The sequence below is a fragment of the Moschus berezovskii genome, chromosome 22 (assembly GCF_049115385.1).
Source record: "Moschus berezovskii isolate FMDL1 chromosome 22, NW_MosBer_1.0, whole genome shotgun sequence".
Lineage (NCBI taxonomy): Eukaryota > Metazoa > Chordata > Mammalia > Artiodactyla > Moschidae > Moschus > Moschus berezovskii.
This window is the reverse complement of record NC_142481.1, coordinates 48,097,478-48,123,179: the sequence shown is the minus strand read 5'-3', so window position 1 is coordinate 48,123,179 and position 25,702 is coordinate 48,097,478. Positions and strand designations below refer to the sequence as shown.

Sequence of the window (25,702 nt, the reverse complement as noted above, 5' to 3'; positions counted from 1 at the left end):
TTCAGTCTTTCTTAAAGCAAAAGTACTGTATATCATCAAAATGTTTTAACATTTCACATGACTGAAAAAAACTGCTGCTTTTATTTTGGAAGAGGATGAGAAATTTCACAAAATGTCGAGTTATCTCAAGTTTCTGAAGAGGATGACAGTTTATTAATGAGGATAAAGTACTTCTGTTAAGGTAAATGTATTAAGGTCTAAGAAGTAAAAAGATTTTTCATTAATGTGACATTCTTTACAGTAGTCAACAAAGAACTGTGACATTTATCTTCCCATAGAGAGATGACTGCATAATTTGAAAATACAGTAGTCTGTCACTTGAAGACAGGCTGCAATTACTAGGTATTCTTACAGCTATGAACCAATGATGAGGTGTTTCTTGACCTAATATTTTCAATGATTCAAAACTTTCAAAAAGTTCAAGATAATACAGAGTATGGGTTTAAGAGTTAAATGTTTTTAGAATACTGACTATAGGAAGATTTGAAGATTTGCTTTCTCTAGTGTCTTTGTATGAAAGGTGATACTTCCCACCCATAAGGGCTATAAAATTCAAGATGTCATTCTATCCATAATAGAAAATATAATTAATTCTACTACTGTATTACTGGTTTCCTTTCAGGTGTTATCAATATTGAAAAACTCTCAATGTCATAAGCTATCATTCCCACATTAAAAAAATTTTTTTAGCATTCCCACATTAATTCTCTGCTGGGAATATCAGATTCTGAATTGTTTCCCAACAAGCTACAGGAATAAAGTTGACATAAAAGAACAAAATAGATCTAGACATCACAAATAAAAACAAGATTAGCCTTGAAACTAGATATACTGTTATTCTACATAATTCTTTATTATAGTTATAGTGTGTCTTACCGTATTCCCAGCATATAAAAGGCTAACAGATCATATAATTGCAGGATCAATAATGGGTTTCTTGGGACTTTCCTAGTGGTCCAGTGATTAAGAATCTGCCTTGCAATGCAGGGGACGTGGGTTCAATCCAAGGCTGAGGAAGTAAAATCCCACATGCCACAGAGCAAGTAAGCCCACACTTCACAACTAGAGAGTTTGTGCACTGCAACAAAAGATCCCGCATGCCGCAACTAGACCACACACAGTCAAATAAATAAATATTAAAAAAAGGAATGGGTTTTCTTTATGAGAAATCATTGCAATACACTCCAACTGCAGTACTTTTTCTCTCAGTAAGCCAACAAAAATAGTTTTAAATGCATTTTATTAAGTTAAAATGGAGGAAGAGTGTTGGTTGTCATACAGAAAGTAAGGTGCCACGTCTGAGCCTGAGAATTACACTCAAAGACAGACTAATGGAAGAAAAGCTGATATGAACACAAGGATCCTCCTAAGGAGAATGAAGACCTTACTTCGGTTCAAAATTGGGAAACAGGTATGTTAAGGCTGTATATTGTCACCCTGCTTATTTAACTTATACGCAGAGTACATCATATGAAATGCTGGGCTAGATGACTCACAAGCTGGATTGTTGAGAGAAATATCAACAACCTCACATATGCAGATGATACCACTCTAATGGCAGAAAGGAAAGAGGAACTAAAGAGCTTCTTGATGCAGGTGGAAGAGGAGAGTGAAAAAAATGGTTTAAAACTGAACATTCAAAAAACAAAGATCAAGGCATCCGGTCCCATCACTTCATGGCAAATAGAAGGGGAAAAAGTGGAAACAGTGACAGATTTTATTTTCTTGGGCTCCAAAATCACTATGGATGGTGACTTTAGCCATGAAATTAAAAGACACTTGTTCCTTGGAAGAAAAGCTATGACAAACCTATACAGAGTATTAAAAAGCAGAAACTTCACTTTGCCAACAAGGGCAGTATACTCAAAGCTATGTTTTTTCCAGTAGTCATGTACGATAAGCACTGGACCACAAAGATGGCTGAGCGCCAAAGAAATGATGCTTTCAAACTGTGGTGCTGGAGAAGACTCTTGACAGTCCCTTGGACTGCAAGGAAATCCAACCAGTCAATCCTAAAGGAAATCAGTTCTGAATATTCATTGGAAGGAATGATGCTGAAGCTGCCAATACTTTGGCTACCTGATGCTAAGAGCAAACTCATTGGAAAAGACCCTGATATGGGCGGTCCGTGCTAACCAGGCCTCCCTGCCGGTGCCACCTGCTCCTGCTCCATCACCCCAGGCCCTGGCGGCTCCACCCCCGCCTCCACCCTCTGACTGAGCTTTGCATGTTCCACTAACCCAGGGAGGTGGCAGGTGGAGGCGCCCGCATTCGGCTGCCTCCGAGGGCAGAACACTAACCTGACCACAGCGGGCCTGCCACGCTCACCCCAATAAAAGCAATTCCAATCTCAAATAAAAAAAAAAAAGAAAAGACCCTGATACTGGGAAAGATTGAGGGCAGGAGGAGGAGTGAGAGAGAACTGACGTGGTTAGATGGCACCACTGACTCAATGGACATGAGTGTGAACAAACTTAGGACAGTGAAGGACAGGAAAGCCCATCAAGTTGCAGTCCATGGAATCGCAGAGTCAGTCACGACTTAGTGACTGAACAGCAAGTTAAAATGAGGAAGTAAATTTATTTTTATTTTTTCTCTTTTCTGATTCTTCAGATACTTTTCTAACCTCTGAAATTGTTTTCCGAGATTGTAACCTTACTTACATTAAAAAACAAGTAGATATACCTGCTTTGCTCCAGATCTTGCTAAGTAAATGATACTTTTCTGGCAGTTTTTGTCTTCACAGCCTGGCAATAAGTGATCCATGTTTCCATCTCCATCTGCCAAAAGAAAATTAAAAAGTTCATTAATGGCCACAAAATGGTGCTCTTGTATAGCAGATTAAATTTCCTATCTGTTCAAAGTCTGCATCACTCTAGGTAAACTGAGGAATCTGATTGATGCATGGTTTTGTAGTTTATGTGATTCAATTAAAGAATTACTCTGACCCTTGCTATCTGCTACCTGGACTGTGACTGGTTTTAAACTGCTCACTTTTCTTTGGTTAAATATTTATCCAATGTAGGAAAAACACCTTGTTTCAGGGCTTTAATGTTAAAATCATCACTTAAAAAAATGTAGCTTGTGACTTAGACAATTATCATTGCTACCATGGGAGGAAACTAAGCATGTCAATAGTAACCCATTGTTATTTAACTTATTTTGGATGTCTTTACATATACTTTTAAGTGTCTTTTATACAGCATAAATTTCAAGAGTTATAAAGCTTTCTGCAGTCTAGATTCTAATAAGAACCAGTATATTTTTATCAATGAAAAGGCAAATGAAGGGAATACACATGTCATTTCCTATTGACTGATTTTTAAACAGCTGCACAATGGTCTGCAAAGACCTCCAGAGATGATGTTACTGAGGAACTTGGAGTCATTTCCTCTAGTGCTCCCTATCTACTGCCCCTACCTGATGAAGTCTACAAATTTTGATGTCGTAGAGTTAAATTTCTACAGGGGCATTCACACAATGGAGTAATGATGTAGCTTTTAAATTTAGGGCCTCATTTTGTATTTCTTTGAATTAAATATGGATTTATTTGCAGTGGTTTATTGTATCATTTAATGTGTGCCAAGGTAGTAGTACCTTCACTTGGAAGGTTATATAACGGTTAACAATAAAAGAAGTCCTTCTTTGTGTAGGTTTAAATATCAATATTAAGAGAGATATATAACTAAAACAAGTCTATCAAGTATCCAATAATGTATTCAAAAGGGAAAAAAAAAAAAGAAAATTTAGGTTGTGTGAGACGACAATCTAGGCAATTGAAGCTGACCTCAGCAAGGAAAAGGCATATCATAGTGAAAAATGAGTTTCTTTGATTTAATTTCATGGTTTAATTACTTATGATTCTCACAGGTAATACTTTGTGTGATAACAAACCCTTACTTATAGGAGCTGCTAACTGCTAAGCTACTGCTAAGTCACTTCAGTCGTGTCCGACTCTGTGCGACCCCATAGACGGAAGCCCACCAGGCTCCCCCGTCTCTGGGATTCTCCAGGCAAGAACACTGGAGTGGGTTGCCATTTCCTTCTCCAATGTGTGAAAGTGAAAAGTGAAAGTGAAGTCGCTCAGTCGTGTCCGACCCTTAGTGACCCCACGGACTACAGCCAACCAGGCTCCTCCATCCATGGGATTTTCTAGGCAATAGTACTGGTGTGGCTTGCCATTGCCTTCTCCGATATACTTATAGGAGTATAACACTAAATAAAACAGTTGAATTAATAACGGAAGTACAGACAATATCAGAGATATGGCAGTAGTACATTTGAACTATTGTGAAAGCAGTTGAGAGAGATGCAACTCTAGGCAAGAATACTTGGAAAGAAGAAGGCTTTCCAAGGACATAAACATATATCATAGTTAGAAAAAAGAAACAAACAAACAGGAGCTTGCCAAGTAAGAATTAAATGCAAAATGTGATTTATAAACTGGGTCTAGTAATATCATAGGCTTCATTAAAAGCCAAATCATTTTATTGTGATTATTCTGGGACTAATCAGAAGAAGACAGCTAACAAGTCTCTGTCTTTCGTTTTGACCCCAAAGGCAAAATACTCAGATGAGATTCTGATTTATACTTTTCTTTCCTCCCAGTTTCTCTTTCTTCCAAGTGGTTTCCTATTTCCCCCAAGTATTTTGGCCATGACTTGGCTGAAATTTAATACTGGCAAATAACCTCTGTTAAACATAAAACTAACTCACATCATCACACCATAAACATGCCTTTTTGTAAGAATTATCAGTAGTATTTTATAGATATGGCCATAGAAACCTAGAACCCTACCAAAGAAGGTGCTCCTTATGCTGACTCTTTAAGTGCTATTTTTTGATACTTATCACTTCCTCGGTGATAGAAAAGGTTTCTGAGATCCCAACTTCATGTCCTAAGGAAATTTTCTCCCTCTTAAAGGCAGTTCAGTTCAGTTCAGTTCAGTTGCTCAGTCGTGTCCGACTCTCCGCGACCCCATGAATCACAGCACGCCAGGCCTCCCTGTCCATCACCAACTCCCGGAGTTCACTCAAACTCATGTCCACAGAGTCGGTGATGCCATCCAGCCATCTCATTCTTTGTCGTCCCCTTCTCCTCCCGCCCCCAACCTTTCCCAGCATCAGAGTCTTTTCCAGTGAGTCAACTCGTCGCATGAGGTGGCCAAAGTATTGCAGTTTCAGCTTTAGCATCAGTCCCTCCAATGAACATCCAGGATTGATCTCCTCTAGAATGGACTGGTTGGATCTCCTTGCAGTACAAGGGACTCCCAAGAGTCTTCTCCAACACCACAGTTCAAAAGCATCGATTCTTTGGCGGTCAGCCTTCTTAAAGGCAACAAACCTTTAAATTCCACGTTTCACTTTTCTACATTAAAAAAAAAAAAACTCTTTTATTTGTAAATTATTTAAACTTCAACTTGAATAATAAAAGTAGTACAAGAAGTCCTGAACACGTTTCAACCACATTGACCTGTTAACATTTTATGCCATTTATTTGATCATTTGTGTGCTCTGTGAAATCATTTTCTTTTTCTGAACCATAATTATATACATTATAGCCTCTCACCCCTAAATACTTTAGTGTGCATTTCCTATGAATAGGGATATTCTCTTAAACAACCATAGTACAACTACTAATTCACACAAACAATCTTATCTATTGTACTATATCTATATTCCAGTTTCGTTCATTGACCTAATAATGTCATTTGTAGCATTTTGGACCCTCCAACATAGGATCCAGAGTCTAGGAGTAGAAATGCATTTAGTTATTTTTGCTGTGTTTTGCTGTGTTTTGCTAAGTCATTTCCAATTCTTTGTGACCCCATGGACTGCAGCATGCCAGGCTCCTCTGTCCTACACTATCTCCCAGAGTTTGCTCATATTGATGTCCATGGACTCAGTGATGCTAACCATCTCATGCTCTGCTGCCCTCTTCTTTCACCTTCAATTTTTCCCAGCATCAGGGTCTTTTCCAAGGAGTTGGCTCTTTGCACCAGGTGGCCAAAGGATTGGAGCTTCAGCGTCATCATTAGTTGTTCCAATGACTATTCAGTGCTTCCAGTATATTGGTTGTATCTCCTTGCAGTTATTTTTAGTCTCCTTTAACCTAGAATATTTTCATAGACTGTGTCTTTAACAATCTATATATCTTTTTTGTTTTTAAACCTCAGACGACAGGAATTTCTTACTTTTTTAGTAAGTTATTATGCCTGAGGAAGAAAGTAGTTTTAGGAAAATGTTTCATATGAGTCAGAGGCACAAGGCTAGGAACTAGTAATATGCAAATTCTCTGAAAAATAATGTGACTATGAGGAAAGTCATGCTGATAGAGGGACCACTCTGTGAACTTAGCACACATTTCTTAAAGAAGTCCCAGGAATTATTAACTTCAGACTGTCTTCTCCTCAGGACTTCAGCATGTTACATATCTCAAGTTTCTTTGAGAGAAATTACTTCTCAAAGGCTCAAGTGAAATTGTAACAGAATGAACCACATTTTGATTCACTCATTTTATAAAACGTGACATAAAATTTGGCCTTTTGAATGTCAGGACTGCTAGAGACTAAAGTTCACACTAACCACATGTTAATTTCCATCTGATGTTAACCTTAACCAAATTTCAAACGAAATTCTTCTCTAAAACAGATAATTTTCATGAGATAGATATGATTCAAACTGACTTTCCCAAAATTTTAATTTTAAAATCAAGAAAACACTAAAATAGTTTTCATCAAAATGGACTATAATGAATTTTGGTGTAATAACTTTTTCTGGTTTTAACTAAGCAGAGGACAAAGAAGATATATATGAGCAGGGGTCACATTTATGTTTCCTCTTAAACATTCATAACATTTTCAGTATCTTGAAATTAACTGACCTGTGGTATCATTTAATCAAATTACAACTCATTGTTCTGGCCCCAGATTACCCATTAACAATGTAAACCACACGTTCTTTAATGAAGTAGTCCAAAAGTATGGCTCCCAGTCCCACAGCCTCAACATCACTTAGGAACTTACTAGAAATGTCTATTTTTATGCCCCAGTCCAGAACTAATGAATAAGAACCTCTGCTGCTGCTGTGGCTAAGTCGCTTCAGTTGTGTCCGACTCTGTGCGACCCCACAGACGGCAGGCCACCAGGCTCCACCGTCCCTGGGATTCTCCAGGCAAGAACACTGGAGTGGGTTGCCATTTCCTTCTCCACTGCATGCAAGTGAAAAGTGAAAGTGAAGTCACTCAGTCATGTCCGACTCTTTGCGACCCCATGGGCTGCCACTGCCTTCTCCGTAAGAACTTCTGAGGGTGGGGCAAAGCATATGCCCTCTGGTTTAACCACTGTTCTCAGGTACTTCTGCTAGTATTCCACTACTACCGGGGGTTGTTACACATAGCCTATGTCTGTCTTGATCACATTCTCCATTAACAACAAACTACTTTTGCTAATCATTTAGGACTCAGTCTGTGTCTTGCTTCAAGCTCTTGAGACTGAATCAAAGTTGTCTTTTGCCCATTGGTGTTCCTCTTGAAGTGAAGTGACGCGTACACGTGTCATAAACTCCTTATTGCCAAATTCAGACTTAAATTGAAGAAAGGAGGGAAAACCACTAGACCATTCAGGTATGACCAAAATCAAATTTATACAGGGGAAGTGACAAATAGATTCAAGGGAAAAGATCTGATAAGTGCCTGAAGAACTATGGATGGAAGTTCGTGACATTGTACAGGAGGCAGTGATCAAGACCATCCCCAAGAAAAAGAAATGCAAAAAGGCAAAATGATTGTCTGAGGAGGCCTTAAAAATAGCTACCAAAAGAAGAGAAGTGAAAGGCAAAGGAGAAAAGGAAACATATACACATTTGAATGCACAGTTTCAAAGAATAGTTAGGAGAGATGAGAAAGCCTCTCTCAGTGATTGCTGCAAAGAAATAGAGGAAAACAACAGAATGGGAAAGACTAGAATTCTCTTCAAGAAAATGAGATATACCAAGGGAACGTTTCATGCAAAGATGGGCACAATCAAGGACAAAAATGGTACGAACCTAACAGAAGCAGAAGATATTAAGAAGAGGTGGCAAGAATACACAGAAGAACTATACAAAAAAGATCTTCATGACCCAGATAATCACAATGGTGGGATCACTCACCTAGAGCCAGATATCCTAGAATGTGAGGTCAAGTGGGCCTTAGGAAGCATCACTATGAACAAAGCTAGTGGAGGTGATGGAATTCTAGTTGAGCTATTTCAAAACCTAAAAGATGATGCTGCGAAAGTGCTGCACTCAATATGCCAGCAAATTTGGACAACACAGTAGTAGCCACAGGACTGGAAAAGGTCAGTTTTCATTCCAATCCCAAAGAAAGGCAATGCCAAAGAATGCTCAAACTACCGCACAATTGCACTCATCTCACACGCTAGCAAAGTAATACTAAAAATTCTCCAAGTCAGGCTTCAACAGTACATGAACCGTGAAATTCCAGATGTTCAAGCTGGTTTTAGAAAAGGCAGAGGAACCAGAGATCAAATTGCCCATATCTGCTGGATCATTGAAAAAGCAAGAGAGTTCCAGAAAAAACATCTATTTCTGCTTTACTGACTATGCCAAAGTCTTTGACTGTGTGGATCACAACAAACTGTGGAAAATTCTTCAAGAGATGAGAGTATCAGACTACCTGAGCTGCTTCCTGAGAAATCTGTATGCAGGTCAAGAAGCAACAGTTAGAACTAGACATGGAACAACAGACTGGTTCCAGATCAGGAAAGGAGTACATCAAGGCTGTATACTGTCATCCTGCTTATTTATTTGCAGAGTACATCATGAGAAATGCTGGGCTGGATGAAGGACAAGCTGGAATCAAGATTGCTGGGAGAAATATCAATAACCTCAGATATGCATTTGACACCACCCTTATGGCACAAAGTGAAGAAGAACTAAAGAGCCTCTTGATGAAGGTGAAAGAGGGGAGTGAAAAAGTTGGCTTCAAACTCAATATTCAGAAAACCAAGTTCATGGCATCCGGTCCCATCACTTCATGGCAAATAGACGGGGAAACAATGGCAACAGTGTCAGACTTTATTTTTTTGGGCTCCAAAATCACTGCAGATTTTGACTGCAGCCATGAAATTGAAAGACGCTTGCTCCTTGGAAGAAATGTTATGACCAACCCAGACAGCATATTAAAAAGCAGAGACATTACTTTGCCAACTAAAGTCTGTCTAGTTAAATCTATGGTATTTCCAGTAGTCATGTATGGATGTGAGATCTGGAGTATACAGAAAGCTGAGCCCCAAAGAATTGATGCTTTTGAACTGTGGTGTTGGAGAAGACTACTGAGAATCCCGTGGACAGCAAAGAGATTCAACCAGTCTGTCCTAAAGGAAATCAGTCCTGAATACTCATTGGAAAGACTGACGCTGAAGCTGAAATTCCAATACTTTGGCCACCTGATGTGAAGAACTGACTCATTTGAAAAGACCCTGATGCTAGGAAAGATTGAAGGCAGGAGAAGGGGACGACAGAGGATGAGATGGTTAGATGGCATTACTGACTCAATGAACATGAGGTTGAGTGAACTCTGGGAGTTGGTGATGGACAGGGATGCCTGACGTGCTGCAGTCCATGGGGCTGCAAAGAGTCGGACACGAATGAACAACTGAACTGAGCTGACTGAAGTGAAGTGAAGTGAAAGTTTCTCAGTTGCATCTGACTCTTTGTAACACAACGGACTGCAGCCTGCTGGGCTACTCTGTCCTTTGAAATCTCCATGTAAGAATACTGGAGTAGGTAGCCGTTCCCTTCTCTACAGGATCTTCCCAACCCAGGGATTGAACCCAGGTCTCCCGCATTGCATGTGGATTCTTTACTGTCTGAGCTACCAGGGAAGCTGTGTATCTCTTGGGCAGGTCAAATCATGACTGCAGTGAAACAATTACTACTATCATAAAATAATTGTTTTTGGTGAATGTCTTGGCACTTCGTGAGAGTATATGGAGATTTTAATGTAATGGTAAGAAGGCAGAACTAAGGTCAGTTAGATTTAGATCTTAAATCTGGCTTAACTCCTAAATAAATAGTAATTAGACATATACTTCTGGGGAAAAAAATGAAACAGATTTTAAAATATTAGGATTGATGGGGAACAGGTACATCTGTTTCTGTATGTATTTTAGGACTGTGACACGTAGTCAGGTTTTCAGAAATTCTCCTTCCATATCTTGGCCCCAGCTTCCCTCTACAATGGCAATCACCAAAGCAGTTTATCTTGTGTATTCTTTACCACACAGGCTGTGCATATTAATATACCATTAATATAAATAATTTTGTACAAAAAGTAGTGTACACTACATACTTTCTGGTACCCTGAATTTTTAAAATATTTATTTATTTTGACTGTGCTGGGTCTTTGTTGCCATGAGTGAGTTTTCTCTAGTTGCAGCGAGTTTTGGCCACTCTGCAGCTGCAGTGAGCAGGCTTCTCATTGCTGTGACTTCTGTTAAGGAGCACAGGCTCTAGGGTGCACGGAGTCAACAGTTGTGGCATATGGGCTTAGCTGCACAACAGCACGTGGAATCTTTCTGGCCCAGGAATAGAATCTGTGTCCCCAGCATTGGTAGGTAGATTCTCTACCACTGGATCAGCAGGGAAGTCCTGAATTTTTTATTTAATATATCTTTGAGAACATTACACACTGATACATTTACATCTGCCTCATGTATAATATAGTATTACATTTTATGGATATATCTCAGTATAGCTAATTCTCTTGTTGTGGGTTCAGCTGTTAAGTCATGTCGGACTCCTTGCAACCCCATGGACTGCAGCACGGCAGCCTTCCTGTTCTTCAGGAGTTCACTCAAATTCAAGTCCATTGAGTCAGTGGTGCTACTGATGTGTTTTCAATCTTTTGGTAATCAAAATAATCCAACAATGAAAAACTTTGCACATATAATGTCTCATCTTTGAGAGATTATAGTTAAATCCCTAAAATGGAAATTACTGACTCGTAGATTATATATGATTAAAGTTTTTATTTTAATCTCCATAGAGGAGTAGTTCTCAAACTAGTTAAAGAACCCTTTATATTCTTAAAGACTGGGTAACCACAACAAGCTTTGTTAACAAGGGTTATATGTATGAGTATTTCCATGAGTATACTTGACACTAAGACTAGAAAACAATTAAATATCTAAGTAAAAATACAAACCATAAATATATTAAATGTAAAGATAATTAATATTTTCAGGAAAAAATTAACTTTTCTGAAATAAAAACATTTTGCAATAAGAAATGCTGGCCTGGTATATAGAAAAGCTTGATTTTCATACTACTTTTTATATTCAATCTACTGTTTTGGTTGACAAACATGAAAATATGTAAGGGGGACTTTCAAGACGGTGGAGGAATAGGACATGGAGAACACCTTCTTCCCCACAAATAAATTTAAAAAATCACTTGCATGGAGAACAAGTCCACACAGAAAATCTAAACATCTTCAGACTTCCAGCAAGGCAAACTAATCTCATTGGAGTGAGGTAGAGCAACAGATAGAGACTAAAAGGGAGACAAAGGATTTCGGGATAGAGACCTGCACCCTGGGGAAGGGAGTTGTGAAGCGGGGTGTGGGGGGGTGGTTTCTGCACATTAGGAAACTCCCTCACAGGTGGGATCAGCGGGGAGCTTCGGAACCTCAGAGGGGAGTGCAGCATAGTGAGACAGGTGCTCTGAAGGCAAAACAGAAAATTCACCACAGAGTTTGTGCAAGTGGCACTTTCCTGATGAGAAGTGGCTCACATGCTCCTGTCTGCCTGCAGTGAGTGGCAGATTGGTGCAGAAGCCCTAGGCTTCAGGGGTTGGGCCTCAGGAAGAGGGCCAGGGCTGACTGCCATGAAGACACTCTGAGGGGGCTGGAGCAGCACAGCAAAGGCAGGCCAGGAAAACTCTGGGTCTGTCAGAGAAACAAAGGATCATTCCTGCAGGAAGGCTCAAATGCTGTATTTTGATTCTATGTGCTCACAGAACAAGGGACCATGCCCAAGCAGATGCCAAAGCGGGGCAAGCCAGCTGCGTGTACAGCCCCAGAAGCAGAGGAGGTGCGGGAAGGCAGGGGCCCACTATGGTCTCAGTCCCAGAGACTACAACCACCACCAAGCTGTGAGTGGATGTGGGTCACCACACACATCTTCCTGGGAGCCCGAGCAGCTTGGCTTTGCCAGGGGCCCCACAGTGTGAGACCAACTCCCCTGGGAAAATGCACGAACCACCCCAGGCTGTGGTGACACCCCATGTGGCCCAGTTGCATTGAGCACTCCCTACAGACTCTAGTGGTGTCTGCTGAACCCCTCCCTCACCCCAGGACAACTGAGCAATTGAGCCCAAATAAGCGGCTACTTTTCCCCAGTCGTGTTTAGGCAGTGAACAGATGTGGGAAAGAGACTTAAAATCAAATGTAGGCCTAAACCCAAAGTGGAACACCAGGTGCTATGTGAGCAAAGGAAGCAAGGGAAAAACAAGCCCGGAAGTTACAGCTGTAGCAGTTGAAATTTTAGCATTTAGACTGAGACTGCTTTAGGGGCAACTGTGGACTCTGAGAGCAAGTACAAGCTGGAGGAAGACAAGAGCTGAGTCTGAGCAGACCACCACACTGACTGCAACAGGGCCAGAGACCTTCCTAAACATACTGGAGGACTTTCTCAGCAGGTAGATCTACTAGAGCAGGAAGACGGACAGATTATTTGGACATTCCTCTCACTACCACTTTTTATATATTCCCCCCTCTTTTTGCCCCCCATTTTATTTTTTATAATAGTGTCCTGAAGTGGTTCTTTATTATTCTTTTAAGTTTTATATTTTATAACCTACTTTTTCCTCTTTTAAAAAGGACAAAAACCTTATTTTTAAAATAAATTCCATGGCTTTGATTTGTTTTTGATTTTCGTTTTAGATGTTTTATTTTTGAGCTTGTATTTTCAAGAGTCTAAATTATTTCTTTAAAGTTTTTGACTTTCTTTTTATCTTTGTCTTTTAATCTTTGAGAGTCTATTCAATTTTAGTATAAATTTTCATTTATGGGTTCAATTATTGGCTTAATTTCTCCCTTCTCTCTTCTTTTTATCATTATTTTGTTTGGTTGTTTTTCTCCTTTTCTCCTCTTTCATTCTCTTTACAAATGTGTGAATCTCTCTGGGTGATCTTGGCTGTTGAGTTATTTCACCACGAGTCTAAGAGTTTTGTCTTCTGTGTTATGTGGCCTGTGAAATATTGGTGCTAAAGTAAGGGGTTGGGCCTGAACCCCAGAGGTGGGAGATTTGACTCCAGGACTTTGGACCTCTAGAGAACTCCCACATCCACAGAACATTAATATGTCAGAGTCCTCGCAAAGGTCTCCATCTGAAAACTAACACCAAGTTCCACCCAAAAGCCAGCAAGCTCCAGTGCTGAATGCACCATGCCAATCCATGAGCAAAATTGGAGCACAACCCTTCCCATTAGCAGACAGGGTGCCCAAAGCCATACTAAAGCTACAGACATCCGAAAACACACTACTGGATAAGGCACTGCCCTTCAGAGAGACAAGATTAAGCTCCATCCACCAGAACAGAGGCACAAATCCCCCCAGACTGGAAACCTTCATTAAGATATTGGTCTAACCTCACCAAGGGGAGGGAGATTCCACAATTAAGAGAAATTAAAACCTTCTAGCCTGTAGAATGGAGAAGGCAATGGCAAGCCACTCCAGTACTCTTGCCTAGAAAATCCCATGGATGGAGGAGCCTGGTAGGCTGCAGTCCATGGGGTCGCTATGGGTCAGACATGACTGAGCGACTTCACTTTCACTTTTCACTTTCACACATTGGAGAAGGAAATGGCAACCCACTCCAGTGTTCTTGCCTGGAGAATCCCAGGGACGGGGGAGCCTGGTGGGCCTCCGTCTATGGGGTCACACAGAGTCGGACACGACTGAAGTGACTTAGCAGCAGCAGCAGCCTGTAGAAAGGAGACCCCAAACACAGTAAACTAAACAAAATGGAAAGAGAAAGAAACATCCAGCAGATAAAGCAACATGGTAGAAACCCACAAGACTAAACAAATGAAGATGAAATAGGCAATTTACCTGGAAAAGAATTCAGAGTAATAATAGTAAAGATGATTCAAAATCTTGAAAATAAAATGGACGCATGGATAAACAGACCAGAGGCACGGATCAAGGAAATGCAAGAAATGTTTAACAAGGACTTTGAAGAATTAAAGAATAAACAATCAGCAATGGACAATGCCATAACTGAGATTAAAAATACACTGGAGGGAATCAACAGTAGAGTAACTGAGGCAGGAGAATGGATAAGTGAGCTGAAAGACAGAAAGGTAAAATAACTGATATAGAACACAACGAAGGAAAAAAGAACAGAAAGTAATGAGGACAAACTCAGAGACCTATGGGACAACATTAAACACAACGACATTTGAATCATAGAGGTCTCAAAAGAAGACAAAAGGAAAATATTTGAGGAGATTATAGTTGAAAACTTCCCTAACTGTGGGAAAGAAAATACAAACCTAAGTCAAGGAATCCTAGAGTTCCATACAAGATAAACATGCCAAGACACATACTAATCAAGCTAAGAAAATTTAAATACAAAGGACATATATTAAAAGCAGCGAGAGAAAAGTAGCACAGAATATACAAGGGGATCCCCATAAGACTAACAGTTGATCTTTCAACAGAAACTCTGCTGGCCAGAAGGAAATGGTAGGACATATTTAAAGTGATGAATGGGAAAAACCTAAAATCAAGACTACTCTATACAGCAAGGATCTCATTCAGATTCAAAAGGAAAATCAAGAGTTTTCAGTTCAGTTCAGTTCAGTTCAGTCGCTCAGTCGTGTCCGACTCTCCGCGACCCCATGAATCACAGCACACCAGGCCTCCCTGTCCATCACCAACTCCCGGAGTACACTCAAACTCATGTCCACAGAGTCGGTGATGCCATCCAGCCATCTCATTCTCCGTCGTCCCCTTCTCCTCCCGCCCCCAACCTTTCCCAGCATCAGAGTCTTTTCCAGAGTGTCAACTTGTCGCATGAGGTGGCCAAAGTATTGCAGTTTCAGCTTTAGCGTCAGTCCCTCCAATGAACATCCAGGATTGATCTCCTTTAGAATGGACTGGTTGGATCTCCTTACAGACAAGGAAAAATTAAAGACTATCCAGCACAACCAAATAAGCTCTTCGATAAATCCTAAAGGAACTTCTCTAGACAAGAAACACAAAAAGAAAAGGTCTACAAAAATAAACCCAAAACAATAAGCTAGAACAAGATTATGCATACAAATAATTACCTTAAATGTAAATGGGCTTAATGCTCCAACCAAAAGACACAGATTGGCTGAATGCAAACAAAAACAAGACCTCTATATATTCTGTCTACAAGAAACCTACCTCAGATCTCGAGACATAAACAGCTGAAAGTGAAGGGGTGGAAAAAGACAGTCCACACAAATGGAAATCAAAAGAAAGCAGGAGTAGCAATACTCATATAAGATAAAATGGACTTTAAAAACAAAGACTGTTCGATACAACTGTGTCTCTTTTGCTGTCTCGTATACAGGGTTATATTTCCATCTTTCTAAATTCCATATATATGTGTTAGTATACTGTATTGGTGCGTTTCTTTCTGTCTTACTTCACTCTGTATAATAGGCTCCAGTTTCATCCACCTCATTAGAACTGATTCAAATGCATTCTTTTTAATGGCTGAGTAATACTCCATTGTGTATATGTACCAAAGCTTTCTTATCCATTCGTCTGCAGATGGACATCTAGGTTGCTTCCATGTCCTGGCTATTATAAACAGTGCTGCAATGAACATTGGAGGACATATGTCTCTTTCAATTCTGGTTTCCTCAGTGTGTAAGGCCAGCACTGCAGGAATGATCCTTTGTTTCTCTGACAGACCCAGAGTTTTCCTGGCCTGCCTTTGCTGTGCTGCTCCAGCCCCCTCAGGGTGTATCGAACAGTCTTTGGGACTTTGTGGGAGAGGGTGAGGGTGGGATGATTTGAGAGAATGACATTGAAACATGTATGTTGTCATATGTGAAACGAATCAGCAGTTCAGGGTCAATGCATGTTACAGGATACTCGGGGCTGGTGTGCGGGGATGACCCAGAGGGAGGATAAAGGGAGGAGGGAGGTGAGAGGGGGGTTCAGGAGGGGGAACCCATGTACACCTGGGGCGAATTCATGTCAATGTATGGCAAAACCAACCAATATAATATTGTAAAATAAAAAATAAATAAATAAATAAAAAATAAAATTTTTACAATGAAAAAAAAAAAAAGAAAAACAAAGACTGTTAAGAGAGATAACGAAGGACACTACCTAATGATCAAGGGATCAATCCAAGAAGACGATAATAACAATTATAAATATATAAGCACCTAACACAGAAGTACCACAACACACAAGGCAAATGCTGACATCTAACAAACGGGAAATTGACAGTAACATGATAATAGTGGGAGGCTTTAATACCGCACTGACAGGTTATCCAAACAGAAAATTAAAAGGAAACATAAGCTTTAAATGATACATGGACTGGTTGGACCTAGTTGGTATCTACAGGGCATTTCACTCAGAAACAACAAACTTCACTTTTTTCTCAAGTGACACGGAACATTCTCTAGGATAGATCACATCTTTGGCCACAATTCAAGCCTTGGTAAATTTAAAAAAAAAATGAAATAATTTCAAACATCTTCTCTGGTCATAATGTGGTAATATTACACATTAACCACAGGGGGAAGAAAAAAAAAACGATAAGAAATACAAACACGTGGATGCTAAACAAACACTTCTGAATAAGTAACAGATCACTGAAGAAACCAAAATGGAAATCAAAATATGCCTATAAATAAAATGACAAAAAAATACGACCAGTCAAAACCTATGGGATGCAGTAAAAGGAATGCCAACAGAGAAGTTTATAGCAATACAAGTCTACCTCAAGAAACAAGAAAGACATCAAATAAACAACCTAACCTTACACCTAAAGTCACTAGAAAAAGAACAAAATCCCCCAAAGTTTAGTAGAAAAAAGAAATCATAAAGTCAGAGAAGAAATGAATGAAAAAGAAATGAAGGAGACAATAGCAAAGACCAATAAAACTACAAGGTGGTTCCTGGAGAAAATACACAAAATTGAGAAACTGTTACTGAGATCCATCATGAAAAAAAGGGAGAAGATTCAAATTAATAAAACTAGAAATGAAAAAGTAGAATTTCCAACAGACAACACAGAAATACGAAGGCTCATAAGAGACATCTAAGAGCAACCATATGCCAATGAAATGGACAACCTGGAAGAAATGGACAAATTCTTAGAAAAGCACAGTCTTCCAAAACTAAACCAGGAAGAAACAGAAAATATGAACAGACCAATCAGAAGCACAGAACTAGAAACTGTAATAAAAAACCTTCCAACAAAAAACGCAGGGTGAATTCTACCAAAGTTTCAGTTCAGTTCAGTTCAGTCGCTCAGTCGTGTCCAACTCTCCACGACCCCATGAATCACCGCACGCCCGGCCTCCCTGTCCATCACCAACTCCCGGAGTTCACTCAAACTCATGTCCACAGAGTCGGTGATGCCATCCAGCCATCTCATTCTCTGTCATCCCCTTCTCCTCCCACCCCCAACCTTTCCCAGGATCAGAGTCCTTTCCAGTGAGTCAACTCGTCGCATGAGGTGGCCAAAGTATTGCAGCTTCAGCTTTAGCATCAGTCCCTCCAATGAACATCCAGGATTGATCTCCTCTAGAATGGACTTTGGATCTCCTTGCAGGATAAGGGACTCTACCAAAGTTTAGAGGAGAGCTAATACCTAAACTGCTCTATCTCTTCCAGTAAATTGCAAAGGAAGGAAAACTCCCAAACTCATTCTACAAAGCCACCATTATCCTGGTAACAAAACCAGACAAAGAAACAATAAAAATAAAAGAAAATTACAGGGAAATATGACTGATGAACATAGATATAAAAATCCTCAACAAAATTCTAGCAAACAGACTCATTAAAAGGACCATATAAAATAAGCAAATGGGCTTTATATCAGGGATGCAAGGATTCTTCAATATACACAAATCACAATGTGATCAACTATATTAACAAATAGATAAAAATCATGTGATCATCTCAATAGATGCAGAGAAAGCTTTTGACAAAATTCATCTCCAATTTATGATAAAAACTCTCCAGAAGGCAGGCATAGAAGAAACATACCTCAACATAATAAAGGCATGTAAGACAAACCCACAGTAGACATTATTCTCCCTGGTGAAAAATTGAAAGCATTTCCTCTAAAATCAGGAATAAGACAAGGGTGCCCACTCTCATCACTATTATTCAGCATCATTTTAGAAGTCCCAGCCCCAGCAATCAGAGAAGCAAAAGAAATAAAAGGAATCCAGATTGCAAAAGAAAAAGTAAAACTCTCAGTGTTCACAGATGATATGATTCTTTTCATATAAAATCATAAAGATACCACCAAAAAACTACTAGCACTAATCAATTAATATAGTGAAGTCACAGGATATAAAATTAATACACAGAAATCCCTTGCATTTCTATACACTAATAATGAAAAACCAGACAGAGAAATTAAGGAAATAATTCCATTTGCCACTGCAACAAAAAGAATAAGATACCTGGGAATAAACGTACCTAAAGAGACAAAGGACCTTTATGCAGAAAACTATAAGACACTGATGAAAAAAATTAAAGACACAGAAACGGATGAAGAGATATAGTTTTCTCGGAGTGGAAGAATCAATATTGTAAAAATGACTATACTTCCCAAAACAATCTATAGATTCAATGTAGTTCCTATTAAACTACCAATGGTATTTTTCACAGAACGAGAACAAATAATTTCACAATTTGTATAGAAATACAAAAGACCTCGAATAGCAAAAGTCTTAAGAAAGAAGTATGGAGCTGGATGAATCAATTTTTCTGACTTCAGCCATTACTACAATGCTACAGTCATTGAGACAGTATAGTACTGTCACAAGAAAAAAGAAATATAGACCAATGGAACAAGATAGAAAGCCTGGAGACAAATCCATGCACCTATGGGCATTTTATCCTTGAGAAAGATATACAATGAAGAAAAGACAGTCTCTTGATTAACTGGTGCTGGAAAAACCGGGCAGCTACACATAAGAGAATGAAACTGGAACACTTCCTAACACCATACATAAACTCAAAATGGATTAAAGACCTAAATGTAAGACCAGAAAGTATAAAACTCTTAGAGGAAAACATAGGCAGAATACTCTCTGATATATATCATAGAAAGATCTTCTATGAACCACCTTCTAAAGTAATGGAAATAAAATGAAAATAAATGGCAACTAATTAAACTTAAAAGCTTTTGTATAGCAAAAGAAACTAAAAACAAGGTGAAAGAAAACCCTCAGAATGGCAGAACATAACAGCAAATGAAACAACTGACAAAGAATTAATCTCTGAAATGTACAAGCATCTCACGTAGCTAAATATAAAAAAAAAACAAAGTCTTACATGCCTTATTTCTCCAAAGAAGATGTACAGATGGCTAATAAACACATGAAAAGTTGGTCAACATCACTCATTATTAGAGAAATGAAGATCAAAAATTCAATGAGGAATCATCTCACATAGGTCAGAATAGCCTTCATCAAAAAGTCTACAAACGGGGCAGTTCCAAGATGGCAGAGGAATAGAATGGGGAGACCATTTTCTCCCCTACAAATACATCTCCTCCACAAAGACCATCTGCATGTGGAATAACTCCCAGAGAACAACTTGTGAATACTGGCGGAGGACTCCAGATGCCCAGAGAGGGAAGCCAATCTCCTCGGAATGAGGTAGGGCAAAGGATAAAGACAAAAAGGATGACAAAGGTTTTCAGGAAATAGACCTGTTTTGTGAAGGGAGTTGTGAAAAAGAAGTTTCCACACAATAGGAAACTATCTCACAGGTGGGGGCAGTGTAAGTTTAGGAACCTCAGAAGGAAGCAAAATCGAGAAAATGCACTACAGAAATCACACCAAATGGCAATTACCAGCCAAGAAGTGCCTCACATGCGTGAGTGTGTCCAAATCAAGTAGGGGTTGGGTGTGGAGGCGAGGGCTGCATTGTCCCGGGGAGTGCTATGAGTAGTACACTCTGAGGGCGAATGTCACATCACAGATAGAACAGGGAAAACCGTGGGGTCCTCAGAGAAACAAAAGACCATTCCCGCAGAAAGGCTCTAATGCTGCATGCTGACTCCTGGTATGCTAACTGAACAAAGGATCACACTCTATCAAATACCAAAGTGGGGTAAGTCAGTTGACCTTTACAGACTTGGAGGCAGAGAGGTAAAAGGCAAGGGCCTGCTGCAATCATAGCCCCAGAAACTGCATCTGCCACCAAGTGTGAGCTGAATGCCAGTCACTACTCACATCTTCCTGGGATCCTGGATGGCGTGAATCTGCTGGGAGTATCACAGCCTGAGACCAACTTCCCTGAGGAGACACATGGCTCACCTGGGACCGTGCCCTCATGGTGCACCTGGGAGCCTGAGCAGTTTGGCCCTGGGAGGTGCACACCTACCCTGGGCTATGGCAACTCCCACCTGGTCCAGCCACTCTGAGTGCTCCCCATATGCACCAGCAGAGTTTACAGTGTCCCTCCTCTTCACAGCACAACAGAGCAGGAGAGCACGAATAAGTGGCCACTTTTGCCCCCTCGGGTTAGGGCAGAGATAGACCCTGAAGACAGACTTCCAAGCAGAGGTGGCCAACGTGAGCAAAGAAAAGAAGGTGGAGGGGATCTGGCCTGCAAGTGGCAGGTGCAACAGATTAAAATCCTGCAGTTAAACTGACTCTGTGCACTTTAGGGGCAACAGTAGGCTTTGAGAACAAGTACAAGCCTGAACAAGGGTATATGTGAGACTGAACTGACTCCCCACTGCCCAGAAGAGCTCCAGAGACCCTCCTAAATATACTGGAGGACCTGTTGAGTAGGCAACTCAACTGGAGCAGAAAAATGGGGGAATCACATGAACATTCATCTCACTACCATTGTATATATACTCCCTGCCTCCTTTAAAAATTTTCATTATTATTTTTAAGATTAAAATTTTTTTAAATTCTTATTTTTCACCCTTTCTTCCCTCCCTTTTTTGCTTTTACCCTCCTATTGTCCTAATGTGGTGCTTTATTACTTTAACTTTTACGTTTTATAGCCTACTTTAACCTTTCTAAAAAAAAACTCCTTATTTTTGAAATAAATTTCATATACTTTTTGTGTTTGATCTTGCTTTTTTCATATTGCATGTCTGAGAGCCTAATTTTTATTCTGGGGTTTTAATTTTTTATTTTTGATCTTTTGTTATTAATTTTTTAATCTTTAATAGTGTAATTTTTAGTATCCATTTTCACTTAGGGATTTGATTATTGGCTTGATTGCTTCCTTCCCTTTTGACTCTCTCTTTTCTCCTTGACACTTCATTCTCCTACCTCCCTCTTCTCTTCTCTATACTCTGTGAATCTCTTTGATGTTGCCGGCTGTGGAGAGTTGTTTAACCATTAACCTAGGGGTTTTCTCTTCTGTGCTGTGAGGACTAAGAAGTCTTGATGAGGCTGGGACTGAAACAGAGGCAGGAAGCTAAACTCCAGGACTGTGGACCATCAAAGAACTTCTGACTCTGGGGAACATTAATAGACTAGAGACTGCCCAAAAGCCTCCATACCTACACTGAGACCAAACTCCACCCAAGAGTCAGCAAGCTCCAGTGCAAGATACCCCATGGTGATTTTCTAGCAAAACAGGAAAACAAACTTGAACATTAAAAGACAGGTTGCCCAAAGCCATATCAAACCCACAGACACCCCCAAACTCACTACTTGACATTGCACTGCCCGCCAGAAAGACAAGGTCCAGCCCTATCCACCAGAACACAGACACAAGTTCTCCAAAACAGGAAACCTTCACAAGGCACTGATTCAACACCACCCACAGGGAGCAGACTCCACAATTAAGAGGAAATACGATCCTTCAGCCTGCAGAAAGTAGACCTCAAACACAGAAAACTAAACAGAATGAAAAGGCAGAGAAATATTCAGCAGGTGAAGGAACATGATAAAAACTCACCAAACAAAACCAAAGAGGGGATGGGAAGCCTACCTGTAAAAGAATTCAGAATAATGATAGTAAAGATGATGCAAAATCTTGAAAACAAAATGGAGATCTACATAAAAAGACTAGAGACACGGATTGAGAAGATGAAGGAAATATTTAAGAAGGACCTAGAAAAAATAAAGAATAGTCAATCAGCAATGAATAATGCAACAAATAAGATTAAAAACACTGTACAGGGAACCAAAAATAGAGTAGTTAAAGCAGAAAAACAAATAAGTGAGCTGGAATATAGAATGGTGGAAATAAATAAAGCAGAGCCAAAGAAAGAAAAAAGAAAAAAAAAAAAACAAAACAGAAATGAGGACAGCCTTATAGATCTCTCAGATAATGTTAAGCATGTCAACATTCTAATCATGGGAGTCCCAGAAGAAGAAGACAAAAGGAAAGGGCATGAGAAATAAGAAAGGAAATAGCCACTCAAGTCCAAGAAGCTCAGACAGTCCCATATGAGATAAACCCAAGGAGAAACATGTCAAGACACATTAATCAAAGCAACAAAAATAAAACACAAAGAACAGTAAAAGAAGCGAGGGAAAGGCAACAAATAACATACAAGTGGATCCTCATAAGACTAACAGTTGATCTCTCAACAGAAACTCTACAGGCCAGAAAGCAATGGCAGGATATACTTAAAAGTGATGAATGGGAAAAATCTACATCCAAGATTACTTTATCATGCAAGGATCTCATTCAGATGTGAAGGAGAAACCAAAAGCTTTACAAACAAGCATAAGCTAAGAGAATTCAGCATCACCAAACCAGTTCTTCAACAAATGGTAAAGGATCTTCTCTACACAGAAACAGAAAAGGAAACAGAAAAGGCCTATAAAAACGAACCCAAAACAATAAATGGCAACAGGATCATATTTAGCAATAATTACCTTAAACGTAAATGGGTTAAATGCTCCAACCAAAAGACACTGACTGAAATGGATACAAAAACAAGACCCCCACATATTTTGTCTACAAGAGACCCACCTCAAACCTAGGGACACATACAAACAGAAACTGAGGGTCTAGAAAGACTTGTTTAATGGAAATGGAGACCAAAAGAAACTGGGAGTAGCAATATTCATATCAAGTAAAATACACTTTAAAATAAAGACAAAGAAGGACATTACATAATGATCAAGGGATCAATCCAAGAAGAAAACATAACAATTATTAACATATATGCACCCAACAAAGGAGCACCTCAATAAATAAGGCAAATGCTAACAACTATTAAAGGGAAAATGACAGTAACACAATAACAGTGACAGACTTGAATACCCCACTCACGCCAATGGACAGATCATCCAGACAGAAAATAAACAAGGAAATTTGGACCAGTTGGACCTAATTCATATCTACAGAGCATTTCACCCCAACCCAATGGATTTCACGTTTTTCTCAAGTGCATATGGAACCATTCTCCAGGATAGATCACATCCTGGGTCACAAATTAAGCGTTGGTAAATTTTAAAAAAATAGAAATAATCTCAAGCATCTTTTCTGATCACAATGTTGTAAGATTAGATATCAACCACAGGAAAAAAAGAACTATAAAAAAACACCAACACATGGAGACTAACAAGATTCTGAATAACTAATGGACCACTGAAGAAATAAAAAAGGAAATAAAAATATCCATAGAAACAAATGATAATGAAAACACAAAAACCCCAAACCTGTGGGATTCAGTAAAAACACTGCTCAAGGGAAGTTTAGAGCAATATAAGCCTGCCTCAAGAAACAAGAGAAACACCAAATAAACAAACTAATTGTACACCTAAAGCAATTAGAAGAAGAAGAACAACAACAAAAAACCCAAAGTTAGTATAAGCAAAGAAATCATAAAAATCAGAACAGAAATAAATGAAAAAGCAATGAGGGAGACTGTAGCCAAGATCAATAAAACTAAAAGTTAGCTTTTTGAGAAGATAAAACTGACAAACTGTTAGCCAGACATCAAGGAAAAATGGGAGAACACTCAAATCAATAAAATTAGAAATGAAAAAGGAGAAGTTACAATAGACAACACAGAAATACAAAGAATCATAAGAGACTACTATGAGGAATAGCAGAATTTGTTTGTGGAACACTCACAAATTCATTCTATGAAGCCACCATTAACATGATACCGAAACCAAAGACACTCCAAAAGATAATTATAGGCCAGCATCTCTGATGAATACAGATGCAAAAATCCTCAAAAAAATATTAACAAATAAAATTCAACAATATATACAAATAATCACATACTATGATCAAGAGGTATTTATTCTAGGTATGCAAAGATAGTTTAATATTCACAAATAAATCAGTGTAATACACATTAGAAAAGTGTAAAAATCACACAATCATCTCAATTGATACAGAAAAAGTATTTGACAAAATTCAATATACACACATGATAAAAACTCTCATCAAAGTAGCATAAAGGGAAATAAAAGTCATTTATGACAAGCACAAAGCTAACATCATACTCATAAAATCAGGAACAAGACAAGGATGCTTACTCTTGCCACTTCTGTTTAACACAGTACACGAAGTCTCAGTCACAGCAAACAGGTAAGTAAAAGAAATAAAGGCATCCAAATTGGAAAAGAATAAGTAAAACTGACATTATTCACAGAGGACATGATACCATGCATAGAAAACATTAAAGTCTCCTCCAAAAGACTATTAGAAATAAGAAATGAATTCAGTAAAGCTGCAAAATACAAGATTAATATACAGAACTCAATCAATTTTCAATATACGAACAATCAACTATCAGAAAGAGAAGTTGATATTGATATTTCTCCTGACCGTCTTGATGTTTCCTTAAGGAAACATCACATTTATAATTATGTCACAAAGAATAAAACACCTAGGAAGAAACGTAACCAAGGTGGTCAAAGATGTGTATTTTGAAAACTATAAAACATTGGATGAAGGAATCTGAAAATGATGCAAAGAAATGGAAAGATACTTCATGTGCTTGGATTGGAAGAATATTAAGATATCCATAATGCTCAAAGTAATCTACAGATTTAATGTAATCTCTATCAAAATACCCATAATACTTTTCATAGAACTAGAATAATCCTAATATTTATATGGAACCACAAAAAACAGAGATGGCCAAAGCAATCTTGAGAAAAAAAAGAAGATAGGAGGAGGTGTCATGCTCCCTAACTTCAAATTATACCATAAAGCTACAGTCATCAAAACAGCATGACAGTGCATAATAAAAGACACAGATCAATGGAAAAGAAGAGAGAATCCAGAAATAAACCCCCTATATATGGTCAATTAATCTATAACAAAGGATACAAAAATATACAATGCAGAAAAGAGAGTCTCTTTAATAAGCGGTACTGGGAAAATTGGACAGGTACATGTAAAAGAACAAGATGAGAATACTTCCTCACATCATTTATCAAAACAAATTAAAAATGAATTAAAGGCCTACATGTAAGATTTGGAACCAAAAAACTCCTGGAAGAGAACACA

General features: G+C 38.9%; 1 protein-coding gene across 2 annotated transcripts in view; it reads right to left on the bottom strand.

Annotated features, from left to right (window-relative positions):
• ITFG1 (integrin alpha FG-GAP repeat containing 1) overlaps positions 1-25,702 on the bottom strand; it is a 308,578-nt gene that overhangs the window by 144,956 nt on the left and 137,920 nt on the right. For both annotated transcript variants that reach the window (XM_055412847.2, XM_088830526.1), the window contains exon 9: positions 2,686-2,780. In XM_055412847.2, the coding sequence (XP_055268822.1) occupies positions 2,686-2,780 (95 nt within the window). The remainder of the gene's footprint in view (positions 1-2,685; positions 2,781-25,702) is intronic.